General features: G+C 43.4%; 1 protein-coding gene across 1 annotated transcript in view; it reads left to right on the top strand.

The window, feature by feature from the left end:
- The window catches only part of TMEM131L (transmembrane 131 like), a 174,835-nt gene that overhangs the window by 84,337 nt on the left and 76,439 nt on the right, over positions 1 to 14,059 (top strand). Inside the window, exons 4-7 of the mRNA XM_068989747.1 lie at positions 4,841 to 4,909; positions 9,007 to 9,130; positions 10,117 to 10,233; positions 11,091 to 11,201. Of these exons, the coding sequence (XP_068845848.1) occupies positions 4,841 to 4,909; positions 9,007 to 9,130; positions 10,117 to 10,233; positions 11,091 to 11,201 (421 nt within the window). The remainder of the gene's footprint in view (positions 1 to 4,840; positions 4,910 to 9,006; positions 9,131 to 10,116; positions 10,234 to 11,090; positions 11,202 to 14,059) is intronic.

The following is a 14,059-nucleotide window of genomic DNA, read 5'->3' as shown; positions in this document are numbered from 1 at the left end:
TAATTAATTTACCAGGAAGAATGACATTTCTAATTAAGTAGACATGCCTGTGTATTTCATATTTTCTCCTTTCAGTGAACTTCTGGGGAGAAGTATTGTTTTAATTTAAAGCAGAGAGCGACTGGTAGCACCGTGATTATGATGTTGTAACGCATGCGGCTGCAGAGCTCATTCCATCAGTCCTGCAGCCTGGGCACTTGTGTTTCCACGGAAGGCCCTCGGACAGTACGGGTGGGTCCCAGGAGTCCTCACAGCGGCAGTGCTGCTGGTGGCAGCAGTGCTGCTGGTGGCGGTGGCAGGTCTTGCCCTGAGGCCGCCCGACTGACTAGGGGCTGCAGGAGGCTGGGGCTTCCTATATCCTACAGAGGGGGTGCCAGGCCACTGCATACAGAGCCAGTACTGAATTCTTCTAGGACCCCTGGGAATGGCAGCTGACTCTCAGAAATCCCTATTTCCTGCTCAGGGCCCAGGGGAATTAATAGTGCAGGAATCCCTACCTTCCGAGAGGTTTCCCAGCTCTGGGATCTGAATAGGCTCAGCTTCTTAAGAGAAAAACAGCCCAGTAAGTGGCTCATTAAGGAGCTCATTAGCATAACCTGCTTTTCCTCAACACCTCAGCATCTAGACTGCTGCAGCCTTTTCATCCTCATCCAGTGCCTAAAGCCATTGTCGTGGTTGACCTTAAAAAAAAAAAGAGTGCTCTTTCTCTCCGCCCCTCCATTGGAACAGTTTGGCTATAAAAGGCAGCTGGCTGTAGGCGGCGGGGCTTGAGAGGCAGATGAAAACAGGTCCATTTAGGAATGTGGGCCACTGGGCAGCCCCACCCTCCCTTCGGTAGTCACTGCTGTTTCTCAGATCCCTGCTGGAAGGCGAGGTTCCTTCCTCCCTGGTGGGGGACGATGGCAGCCCCCACAGGCTTGTGGACTGCTGCAGTTTTCCCAGAGACCAGTGAGGCCTGGAGGAGAAGGTCCGGCGCAGGCCCTGCAGACCTTACCTGCTGCTCCCACTCTCGGGGTCCAGGCGCCTTCTCAGGGCTGCCCCCATCCGCCCGCCCCTTCCTCCCTGCTCACACCCCCTCCTCCCTGCTTCACACCCCGTCCTGTCTCTGCACTCCGCTCTCTGCCGCTTGCTTGGCACCACCAGATGCTCAGATGGCATTCTTCAGAGTGACCTGTGCTTCTTGAAGCCATTAGCCTGGCTGGAGGCACCTCCAGGGTAGCTGTCCGTGGAGCCCCAGCCCAGAAGCCCTTCATGACTCTTGCAGGAACTTTCTCCTTCCCTCTCTTTGCACTGTCTTGATCTGTGAGTTTTGCCTGTTGGCACGTGAGCCTGGCCTTCTGCATCAGATCTGGAGGGGAGGGTCCTCTGACCTGGCTGCGCCCCCTACCCCATGCAGCCGGGTGCTCTGAACTCAGGGGTCTGGTAGACTGGAACCAGCCCCTGAGCCCTGACGCTTGTTCCCAAGATGGGAGCCTTGGTCAGATAACAGCTGTGAATGGCCAGAACAGTTGCTTAGAGTTAATTCATTTTTATACCTGTTACTGGGCTGAATTGGCAGATGGGTATAATTTTCCTAGGATGTAATTTAGATCTGAGCCCTTTTCTAAGGAGCTTGGCACATCCATCCCATCCCCCTTGAGGACGACAGAGGACACCAAGCCTCGTATCACATAGGAGCTCTTGGCTGGCACCTTCTCATTTCACTTCTCATTTCCAGGGAAAGTGTTTCTTTGTTTTATATACAGAGATAAATAATGGCCAAAGTTTGTTTTTTAAAAAAAAAGAGAGAGAAGATAAAGTCAGATACTCTTAGGCAGAGATACTCTTTCAAAAAAGCATGTGTGGAATTCCTTGCCCACGTGTCCTGCAGTTGAGGAAGGCATGGCTCTTTGCAGGAGGTGGGCGTCTGCAGAAAAAGTGGGGGGGGGGTGGACAAGGGGGTCCCTACACCCAGAGCCTTGCCTCAGTTGCTGTCACTGTGCCCTGTGCCTGCCCCTGCTGAAGGTGCCAAGTAAGTGGTCTCTCCTTTTACACACTGTCCTTGTGTGACTTAATCCAGTTTCCAGACTGTAAAAGTAAGTTGAGCTAAAACTGACCAAAGGAGAAAGATGTATCTGTTCTGTGACTTTTAGAAGAAATACTGACATGATTTTATTTCTCCATTCTAAGATCTCTGACTTCTTTGAAGCTGGAGAAATTGTGGCTGTTTCTGCCCTTTTGCTTCAGGTTGACCCTTAAATGTCTTACTTTCACTGAGTATGAAGAACTCCCCGATTGTGTGCTTTAGTAAACTCTGTTGTGGCATAAGACAGCCCAGGCTTCTGTTTCACTCGGTCTATTCACAGGTAATCACTGCTGCTCCATTTGGGACTTCTAAATCCTAGGGTCAGCTCTGCTCCAAGCTCAGCTGGCCTCTCCACCTGTTGCCATTGCTTTTTCTGTTAGACGAGAGTCATCCTCTTAGTAACACGATCTGATAGGTATTGCATTATGTGCCAGGCGTGACGCAAAGCCATCATTCTTCCATTTTAACCTCCTGAAAACTATAAGGCAGATCCTGTTGTCATTTTCATATTGCAGGTGCTAAGTGAGCAGTTCGTTCAGTGCTATATAGTGACGGCTCTAAAGCTGCTTCCTCTCCTGGCAGAGGAACTACCTTGGTTCCTTGGGTAGGTCACAAGAACTTGGATAGACTTGAACTCTGAACAGGGTTCATGTTTTTGACCCAGACAGATCTGCACTGGAGTTTTGGCTCTTCCTCTTAGTAGCTATGTGATCTTGGGTGAATTACTTAAGTCCTCCAAAGCTCGTCTTCATTCAGAAGTTGTGTGTGAAATCTGACGATAAACTCACCTTCAGGATACGAGGCATGAGGTGGACTGTCATTGACTCTTTCACTTTTTGCTAATACATCAGCCTGACTTTTCTAAGGTAATTTTCGGCATGTGAAGTTGCCTGCTTTCTTTTCTTTCTGGAATGCTGAGCCCTGGCCAGCTCGGTCTGTAGAGGGGCTGACTGTGGTGCCTCTGATGTTGGCAACTCTTTATGACCAGTGGCCTCCTGTGGCTTTTCAAAACATTTCTGGAGGCAGCTGGGTGTGTTTGTGGCCTGTTTTTGCAAGCAAATCATGGAGTTAGTCTTGGCCTTTTAGGGTGTGAGAGCGCCCAGGAAATAGCGTACCTGTGACTGCCTGACGCGGACACAAGGAAGGAAGTTGGCAGGTGGGAAACTGAAGTGCCACCTTTATTATTAATAAAGATGATGCTGGGTGTGGAGTAAAGGAGACACAGATGAGAGGACAGATGGGATTCTAAGGAGCGAGGGTGGAGGAAGGGAAGCTTAGGTGCAGTCAGAAAAGGGTAGGAGGAGAGGCTGCAGGCAGGATGCTCCATGGGAGGTGAGGGTTTGGACGGGCTCTCTGGTCTCTGCACTGTTGCACCTTCAAGACAGCCGGGAGCCGGCCTGCTGTGGGGCACAGCAGTACTGCGGGCCGGCAGCTGTGGAGCTCAAGTGTCCACTCCGCCAGCCTCTGGATCATGCTCGGCGCAGGGCTACTTGTGGGCGGAGGAAATGGAAAGATTGTTATTTGGGAAAACTCGTCTCTTTGAAAACAGCTGTGTATACTACACTTAGGTGCTTCTCTAAATTAAGTATTTTTGGAATACATGGATTTTAAGATCTTGCATGACTCTGAAGTAAGTCAGAGAAACACAAATACATGATATATGGGGAATCTTAAAAAAAAGGATACAAGTGGACTTATTAATATTTACGAAACAGAAGCAGACTCACAGAGCACAGTTATGGATACCAGAGGGGAAGGTTGTGGGCAGGGATAGATTGGGAGTTTGGGATTAACGTATACACACTGCTAGATTTAAAATGGATTAAAAAAAATTACTTAAAAAGGTATATGACAGTTAATAGTTTCTTGATAGACACATATTTTATATGATATATATTATATATTTGTATGTAGTTTTTATATGTCTTTATTCATATATATCATTGTGGCTTATTTTTAATGCATCTTTTGGGGTATATTAATTTCTGGTTTTTGATTCTGAAGGAAAATGAAATCATAATAATGATTAACAACTGCTGAAAATATGACCTGCTGTGTGATATTTTATTTGCTTTGTTAATCTTAAAGATACAGACTTGGTGATGGTTTCAGTCTGAAGGGGCAACCCTTGCTCCCAGCCTTTTCCTGGTATAACTAGTCTGATGAAAGTAGAGGGCAGAGCTCCTTCCCTCTCCAGCCCCTACCCTCAATTCCAATCCCTGTGTTTTTTTCCTGATTTGGGGCTTGTGAAAATAGGTATGTTTCCTGAATTCATCCTGAAATGAAGCCCATTCAGGATTAACTCCATCCCCATTTTTTATCTGAATGCTTATAAAAGCTGTGCATTAGCCATAATCTAAGAGTACCCTGGGCTTCCCTGGCGGCTCAGTGGTATCAGGAGAATCCGCCTGCCAGTGCAGCAGGACACTCTGGTTGGTCGGGAAGATCCCTTGGAGAAGGAAATGGCAACCCGCTCCAGTATTTTTGCTGGAAAATTCCATGGACAGAGGAGCCTGGTGGGCTACAGTCTGTGGGGTAGCAAGAGAGTCAGACAAACGTTGGCGACTTAAATTTTTGCAGCTGTAGAATTATATTAGACTTCAAATAATTTACCTGTTAACATTTTATCATTTAAGATCTAGCTCAAACTCATGTTTTAGGGAGTAAAATTATATCTCATGAGAGCTATCAGTCTAAGTATATAGCCTCTTAACTCGGCATTCAACAGAAGCATACAACAGACAAAAGTTAATCTGTGTTTTCTTTTCTTTTTAGCTTCTCAGACAAGCTATTTAGTGGAAAAGGCTTACATTTTCAGCCATCAGTTCTAGATTTTGGAGTTCAGTAAGTATTTTCTCCTTATGATTTTTAGCAATTTATTACCAATACTGTTTGCTTTCAGGATATTTTTTATATATGTATGATACTAAATATATTTTAAATAGATAATATAAAGAGATGCTGTTCCTCGAACTTGTTGGAAGGAACTCTTTTGTGAAAAGGAGAGTATGAGAGTTGTTTTAGTCCTTTCTATAGTTTTTAATAAATATGTGTTATAATTTAAGTCTGTGGTATTACATCCTTGTTTTTCTGAAACAAAGCAGGCTATTTTTTTAATGAAAAACTCTACGTATCAATGGTTGCTGAATTTTTAAAATTAGATTCACTTATTCACTTGTTTTTACTACTCCTTGTACCTTGGGATTCAAAACTGGACATGCACTGGTTATTGAGATTGGGGTTTTGGGAACAGGTGGGGAAGACAGCGTGGAAGCTGTAGTTCCTTTCAGTACATCTTGTTGAGAACCACGAGATGAAGGAGGTGACCTGAGTGTCAGGTGAGGGACTGGTTTGGGAACTCAGAAATTAAGGAGGAGAAGGATGCGGTTGTTCTCAGGAGGGAACTCCAGGCCTCATGTTGCAGTGAAGTTAAGAGGTGAAGTGTTAGACTCACTGGGTGTAGAATTTTGCTGTACTGAATAGATTCAGTTTCATGTTAATAGAGTTTCAAGGTGGAAGTAAAAGAGTGTTCCAGGATTAACAACTCTGCTTGTTTCAGCATCCTACAACATCAGTTTTATGGAGAACTTTTCTGAGTTGCAAAAAAAGTTATGTGAGTGAAATAACCGTGGTGCTAGGAGAGCATCTGGGGTGAGTTAGCAGTGCTCGCCTGGCGTGTCCTCCTTCATTCATCTGGTTTCCTTCTTTCCATTTCCTTCTGATCGGCAGAAGATCAGAGCTGCAGTGAAGAATAATGAATTTTAAATTTAGAAGTACATTGTTGAACTTTTTAAGGAGAGTGTATAAAAGGAAGACGTGATAAAAGTCCAAGGGGAACCCGCTGTATTTACAAGATTCTGGGCATCTGCCTTTTTTGTTTTTGAATTTTTATATTTTTACTCTTAAGTAAAGAATGAGATTTTATAGTAAAACCTCATCAGTTTCAATTTCCAAGAGATTATTTTACTTCTGTCAAAAGTATGGTTAAGAGAACTCGTAATGCAGGACCTACTTGTGTATTGTAGATTGGTAGATATCGTAAGAGGGATAGCAGTAAATACAGTTAGACTGTGATAGCAATTCCAGTTCATAGGACACTGGCTGTCTGTAGTATATTTACTCTGTCAATATAAAAATCCTGCAGTCAGTGCCCATATGTTACTTAGCTCTGCGCATCAGTTCCTGGTTCTGATAGCGGTAAGTCACATTGAAAAGAAATGTTTAAAAGGTTACTAAGTTTTAGACTTGAATCACCTTTGGATGATTCAGTTTTGTTTATGTAGTGGTTTACACTTCTAAAATGCAGTCTTATCTCTTGTGAGTTGAGTCTTATATCAATCCTGGAAGGACAGTGGAGATAGGTGTTACCTGAAAAAGAGAGAATTATTTCCAAATATCTCTGTATATTTGAGCATGTACTATAGATGCTCATATATTTGGGCTGAGAAATAATGCATTTTTTCCCAAGGTTATTGGTTATTTCACTAGAAGTGGCTTTGATTTCTAAGCCAGTATGCGCTATGCTATTTTTCTCATAACTGAGATCTGGGATATGGTTATGGGAACATTATTTTTTGCTAAAGTTTGAAACAGTCATTCAGTGATAACAAAATACAGCCCCCAAAATTAGTCAGGTTTTATCTTACTCCTAACAAATGGCCCAATTTATAGGCATTAGACACACTTTAACCAGCACGTTCTCATTTCATTTCTGCCCTAGGTCAAGTTTTGCTATTGTTTATTTTGACTTTGACCTTGAGCAAACCTCATCCCTTCTCACAGCTCTAGTTTCTCTCTAGGATACAGAATCAGGATCATGTTACTCTGTTACCCTCTGCCTGCTTCTTAGGGTTTATTTTAAGGGTTAATATTCTTCTGGTCCTGAGATTAAAAGTGCTAATCATTCATAAGAAATTTTAATCATTCTTTTGTAGTATTAAATTAATAGAGTATCTTCCAGTTGTCACTCGTGAAGGAAATTCTTATCCTCATGACACTTTTAAAAATAGAGTTAAAAAAAAAAATAGGATAAAAATAGCACAGTGGTAACTAGGTTTTGGCCAGCATTTTCTGTTAGGTCTGGTGAGGATTCTAGGGGACATAGCTGCTGGTCTCTGCAAACATGGCAGTTTTGTGTTGCTCTGGGAGACATTCCTGTCTTTTGAAACTAAAAATCTTGTATTGCAACAATGTGAATGAGATAAGTATTAGTAACTTTGCTGATTGATTCATATTATTCACTGAAAAACCTAAAATCATGGAAGTTTTTATTTAATTCAATTGAGGAAAAAGGCAGCTATGAGCCCAGTACTCCTGAGCAAGGGCTTTCTGAGATGACCTGCTATATATGATACTATAGAAAATTTTTAGTTGTATTATTTAAGAACACTCTAAAAAAAAAATCAAAGTTTTAACCACACTGATATGTATTTTATTTGTTACTGGTTGTTAAGGACTTTTAAAATACATATTGGATATATTAAGCCTTCAGTTAAGACTTGTGATGAAAAGTAGGAGGAAACGTTGAAAGAAAACCTTTAAGGAATTGATGGCGAATACAGTATTTTGGAAACCACATTGTTTGTAAGAGAAAGAGTATGCATTTAATTTTTCCTAAAGCACACATTTTTAATGTCAGAGAAACTGGAACGAAATCAGAGACACACAAATATAGTGTAGATGATTTTTTGCTGAATTTAGAAATATAGTTTTATTTCTGGGCCATACTCATGAGAACTGTCTATTTGGGACTGTCTTATTTGGGTCTCTGCCACTGAGGGTGTTAAAACTAGAGAGATGACTTCAGTGAAGTTTTTTCTGGCTATCTGTTTATCACAACACTTAACTAGAGTGAATTTGGTATTGGGTGGTAGGGATCAGAGTAAATGATTCCAGGAAATGTTGCAGGTAGCTCCAGGTAGGTGGGCCAGAAACCAGTCCCTTCCCTCTTGCAGTTCTTTGTGAGAGCCCGCCTTGTAGACAGAGATCCTTGCTGAAAAGATTTGGCATCAAGGCCTCCTGATTAGGATATTTGCTGAAGAACAGAAACTCTTACTGCGAGGGTCATGGAAAGTTTTGAAAGTATATATAAAACTTTTGTGCGCATATTTTGGATGGAGGAGCCAAAGCTTTCATTAGAGTTTTCTGAAAGACTCATGATTTAAATGGATGAGAGCCAAAGCTAGAAAGTGCTGTAGAGTTTTCATTTTTCTCAGAAGAATGGTGTTTAATGATTAAGTTTCCTTTTATAAGACTTAATGAAGTCTCCTTGCTGGTTAAAATCCATTCCCCCCAAAAGTCTATTTAAATTTATTACTCAGTAAATGAGCCCTAAGAAGATTGGATTTTTCTATGAGTACAGTTTCTTTTCTAAATATATTTTCATTCGAATTAGAGACCCATGTCAGACAGGTACCTAGATCCCTCCAGGTGTTTTTTGCAAGCACTTAACAGCCTGTGCATGCTAAGTCGCTTCAGTCGTGTCTGACTCTTTGCGACTTTGGACCGTAGCCGGCCAGGCTTCTCTGTCTGTGGGGTTTTCCAAGCAAGAATACTGGAGTGGGTTGCTCTGCCCTCCTCCAGGGGAACTTCCTGACCCAGGGATCGAACTCCAGTCTCTTATGTCTCCTGCGTTGGAAGGCAGGTTTTTTACCGCTAGCGTCACCTGGGAAGCCTGTTTAATGGCCTAGAAGGGTTGAATTCTAGAACAAAAATCAGTGGGGTGCTGCTGTGGGTTGGCATAACGGTCTTGAAAAGCTTTTTGGACTCTTTGTGGATAGAATTAGCAATAGGATTGTTTTTAACTTTGTAATGAAGATCAACAGCTTTTTGTGTTAGAGTGTGTATGTGTATGTATTTATGTATTGATGGGTGGGTGAATGGATAGATATTTTGTTTATAACCATACACTCCCTTGCATTTTCTTCTGTTTCCCCTCCTAGGTTCCTGGGACAGCCTGCAGCAAAGATTCTCTATGCTTATAACCCAAGCAGGGAGAGTGAGGTTGTAGTGAATTCCGTGTTTACAGCCGCGAGACATTTCCACGTGCCTCCTGTTCACTGCAGGGTGAGTGTGGACCAGCTCTTGGAAGCTACGCTGTGGCGGGCTGCCAGCTTTTCTTGCTTTCTTTGGCCTGCAGTTTTTTTACTTTCTGCTGCCTGTCTCTCCGTTTTCTGCTACCCAAGCTCTTTCCTTCTGTGTGTTTGCTTTAGCATTTATTTTTTCAATTGCTCAGATTCATAAGTTTGTGGCTGTTGATCCTCATGTGGAAAGAAATGCATGTATATTCAATATGACTTTTTCGTAGTTAAAGAAACTTAATATTGCTTGTCTCATGACGACCACAAATGCTGAAGCATGTAGTAACTAGTCAAGTTTATAGTGGTGATCTTTCTAGCTGGCCAGCCTACTAGACTGTTTTCTTAGTATAGGACTGAGAGAGGGTGAGTGGTTCCTTGCATCAACGCAGAGCTCCAAACCTAGTCTTCCAATAGGTTTAACTTTAGTAATTCAATTTACCTTTAATTTTTAATGACAATCCAGGTTACTAGTAGAACTTATTTATTTTCCTTACTATGCCTATGTGATACCCACTTCTTAAAAACAATACTGGGACTCAGGAAGTGGTGTAAGGGGGAGCCTGGTATCTTGTTCATCGCAAGCTGTCCAGATGAATGCTGTCCCTGGCTTTTATTAAGCAGCAGCACGTTTGAACACTGGTGGTTCTGTTTACTTAAGTAAAGGTAGAACCGTGTAGATACTGGCTCTTGAACACGAGGATGAGGAAGAGCAGGGAAGAGAAAAGATGTGGGACACGTGATTCCAGCTGGGCTGAGAGCGGTCTTGCCCTGAGTCCACTGTGTTTTTGATATTTTCTGTTAGATTTTTGGGTGATGGTCTGTTTGGACGTTCTCAGGGATCCATGATATGTATAAATCAAGGGTGCAAGACTATGGCAATATCTGAAATTGTAAAAAAAAAAAAAAAAATGTGTAAGATAATTTGTCAAAGAAGGGCCATTTCAAGTGGCTAATGAAGTGCCTTTCTTTCAGGTAATTCCAGCAATGGGGAAAACTTCCTTCAGAATTATTTTCTTACCCACTGAAGAAGGAAGCATTGAAAGTTCTTTATTTATTAATACCTCCTCACACGGAGTCCTCTCTTATCATGTAAGTAGCTTTTTCTTTTGGTCATATCATTTGGCTGTTGATGTAATGAAGGTGTTTGGAAATTAAAGGAAAAGCCTTTTGGAAATGTTGCCAGCTGGTTTGTGTCATTCACACGTAAGGCTGCTTAGTTGGTGTTCAGCTCAGCAGCCTGCCTCCTTCCACTGCTCGTGGGCCGCCGTCCATCCTGCAGAGTGCCGGGCTGGAGCGCACCTTGGATCTTGAAAGGTATTGAAACAGAACAGAAATGTGCTGTACAGTTTCTAGTGTAAAATATAGTGGGGTTTCTAAGCTCACGCCCTCCACCTCAAGCAGTCCAGGGCTGGGAGCTGGGAGCGCCTCTGGGAATTTTGCCCCCTCCTCTCCTGGGCTCAGGACTGTTTCTGCTTGTTGGGCGAGGGTTGTGGGCTTGGAGGCCAGTCCTCAGGGGCTCCCTGTTCTAGCAAAGCCCGGGTTGGGGCGGGGGGGGGGGGGGGGGGTGGCAAGGGACAGGAGTCTTTTTGTTCACAAAAACAGTCAGAAATCTTTATCTTAAGTGGTATCTGTGACATCTTTCATTTAAGTGCCAAGATCTAGCATTTTTGAGGCTAAGTCTAACTGAATTCCATTAAACTTTTGTCCCATAAGCTGCCTATTTCTGTAAAGATTTGCTACAGTGAGAAACACTCTGCTTAAATACAGCAACTTTTGTTGCAGTTTTCTAAGTAGACAAAGATAAGTATAGTAATTGGATAAATAGTCTTGAAGGCCAAGTTGATGAACACAAATTTCCTTTGGAAAAGTATTTCAGTGTTGTCTCAAGTGTGTTTCGAAACTCAGTTTTGCTTTTTTTTTTCTTTTTCTTTTTTCTTTTTCTGCAGGTATCTGGAATTGGTACTCGAAGAATCTCTGCAAAAGGGTCTGCAGAGCAGCTTCCGAATGCTTACTTTCTGCTTCCACAGGTCCAGAGTGTTCAGCTTTCTCAAACACAGGTGATTTTAGTAGTACCTTTATTTTGAATGCTGGTAAAACACCCACCTTTGTAGCCTCTACATTTTGGTGTCTGATGAAGAGGACAAACAGCCCTTTTTACATAGCCAGAATTGGGATTTTTAACACGTTCTGCTTTTGGGAAAAATCCTGGTACATATGGAAATAACGTACGTGTGTAAAGTGTCAGAGGAGTCCGAACCCTTCTTTGTAACGGCTTTGTGGTTCCTGGTGTTGATATTTCATAGTTTGCTTAGTCCTGTTGGTCACCTGCAGGGTGTCCAGTTTTCATTATTGTCATTAGAGGGTGTACATATTTTACAGCTTTCTTTGTTTTTCTTTTGGACTATCTATTTCGTTGGGGTGTATTTTGTAAAAAGGATTCTGTAGTTAAAGACCGTGCGCTATTCTGTACAGCTTGTTAATATTGCCAGAGTGCTTTTCAGGAAGCCAGACGCTCCCTGGTCGCCACTAATGACATTCCTGCAAATATCTTCCCTCCCCACCTGCCTCCAGTCCTGCCTGGGTGTGGCTCACCAGAAAGAAAGGTTTTCCGTGTCTTAGGAGGTATATGTAATGGTATCTTAAAATTCTTTTAATGTATATTTCATGGATAGCTTATAGGGTTGTCCATTTTGCCCTTTGATTATTTATACTTCTTTGTGTGGATAACTGTTGACATTCCAAAAGCTCTTGACTCGACATATTATGAATATGTTACTACTTATATTCTTATATTCTTACTGCTACTTTCTTACTGCTACTCCTTACTTACTACTCTTTCTTCTAGTGAGCAAATAAAGCCCACTGCTGGGACTTCTGTAGGTCGCTGTATCCAGGCTTTCCTTCACCATCTGCCTCACCGAGCCTCTGCCCTCGGCCAGGTATTGGTCTGGCACTTCTGTCTCAATGGAGTTCTCATTCCAGTGGGGAGACAAAAAAAATTAATTGACCCGTAATGAAATATCTGGGCACTTTGCCACCAAATATGTTATTCTTAGGGATTTAAAATATTACTACTATGTTCATTTTTTATAAAATGAAATAGCCCTTCCTCAGGATTGTAAGGGAGATTTAATTTGCAAATTTGGATTTGCATCAAGTCCCCAAACCAGTGGACTGTACTGAAAGGTTTTAGGCCAGAGACTGCGCCGATCTGACCTGCATTCTGTAACGGCTTGGGAGGCCTAGAGAAAGTTCAGTTTGCATGTGCTGACAGCGAGGGCTTTTCCTGTGAGCCCTTTCAGCCTTATCTTGGGGCTGTCCTTTGGTGGCAGGAGATGGGGGAGCTGAGATGGGCCAGGTTTCTCTGCTGACTGCGAGTGAGAGCTCTGAATGCCTGGTGCCGTGTTAGTGGTGATAAAAGCATTAAAAGCAAGGCGGGTGTTCAGATTTCCTCAGTTAACGGAGTTGATTTAAGGATACACGGTTATTAGGGGCCTCGGAGAGAGGCCTTGGTTCGGTGAGAGCTTGCCTGTCATCTGCTCTGCCTGGCAGAGCCCATCCTTGCTTTGACGCCCTCTGCCCTTCCCCACATCCGGGCCTTCCTCATCTAGGCGTCGCAGCAGCCCCTTCCCTGGTCCCCAGTGCCTGCTTGGGCCTTTCCAGTCCCCTTCCCGAGAGGCACGGGCTGTGTCTGGGAAGCCTGGCGCCGTCCTCCCCGCCCGCGTGGGCCTCCCCCCGCCTCTGCTCTCACGGCCTCTCCCGCCACTGGTCCTGGCGTCCCCAGACGCCCCTCCCCGGCGTCCCCAGACACGTCCCCTCGGTGCGCCTGCGCGTCACCCCTCCTTTCTCACCTGGACGCTGCAGGGACCTAGCTGCCTCTCCCATTCTGTTCGGACCTTGGTCAGACTTCAGTACAGCTGTGTTCTTTCCCGTGAGGACTCATTTCCCATGAGATGACCCCATACCCAGCGTCTCCTTCCCTCTGTGGAATTGAAGCCCCATGAAGACGGGGCCCCCTGCCTCGGCTTTCTGTCGCTCCCCAGCCCGGCCTGAGCCCGCTGTCAGAGGGGCCCAGGAAGGCGCTGCAGGTTCCCCGCCTCAAAATCAGGAGCAGTGGCTGTTGCTCCCTGCCCTGTGGCCCAGCACAGCAGTAGCTTTTCTGGGTTTATGTTTCTGCTCTAGCTGGTATGAAACTTTTCTTTGTTTCTTTTTTCCCTTAAAAAAAAAAATATTTAGTAGCTCTTATTAAGATATAATTCACATCCCACACAATTCAGCCACTTAAAGTGCCCTCACGGAATTGTGCAACCATCACCCCGATCTCACAACCCAATTTTAGAACGTTTTCACTGCCTTAGTCCCTTGGCAACCACTACTGTGCTTTCTGACTCTATAGATTTGTCTGCATTGGACATTTCGTGTAAATGAATTGTGTGGTCCTTTGTGACTGGCTTTCATTTAGCAAAATCTTTTCAAGTTTCATTCATGTCATCAATCTCTCCTTCCTTTTTATTGCCAAATACTGTATTATTGTATAGACATATTCCACAGTTTCTTCAGACATTATCAATTGGTGGACATTTAATTCATTTTCATTATTTTGGCTATTATGAATAATGTTTCCGTGAATGTTCACAGACAGGTTTGTGTGGACGTATGTCTTCTGTTCTCTTGGTTTATATGTAGAGGTAAACCCTTGCTGGCTCATGTGATAATTCTGTGTCTAACGTTTTGGGGAATCATCCGAGTGTCTTCAGAGTGGTTCCGTTGTTTTATAATGTCACCGCAATATATGAGGATTCCAGTTTCTCTGTGGCTTTGCCAAGGCTTGTTTTTTTACTGTTCTTTTTGTTTTTTTATAGCCATCCTAGTGGGCGTGAAGTGGTATCTCATGTGGTTTTTATTTGCATTTCCT

The sequence above is a fragment of the Capricornis sumatraensis genome, chromosome 17 (assembly GCF_032405125.1).
Source record: "Capricornis sumatraensis isolate serow.1 chromosome 17, serow.2, whole genome shotgun sequence".
Classification (NCBI taxonomy): Eukaryota; Metazoa; Chordata; class Mammalia; order Artiodactyla; family Bovidae; genus Capricornis; species Capricornis sumatraensis.
This window is presented reverse-complemented; position numbering and strand designations above follow the sequence as displayed.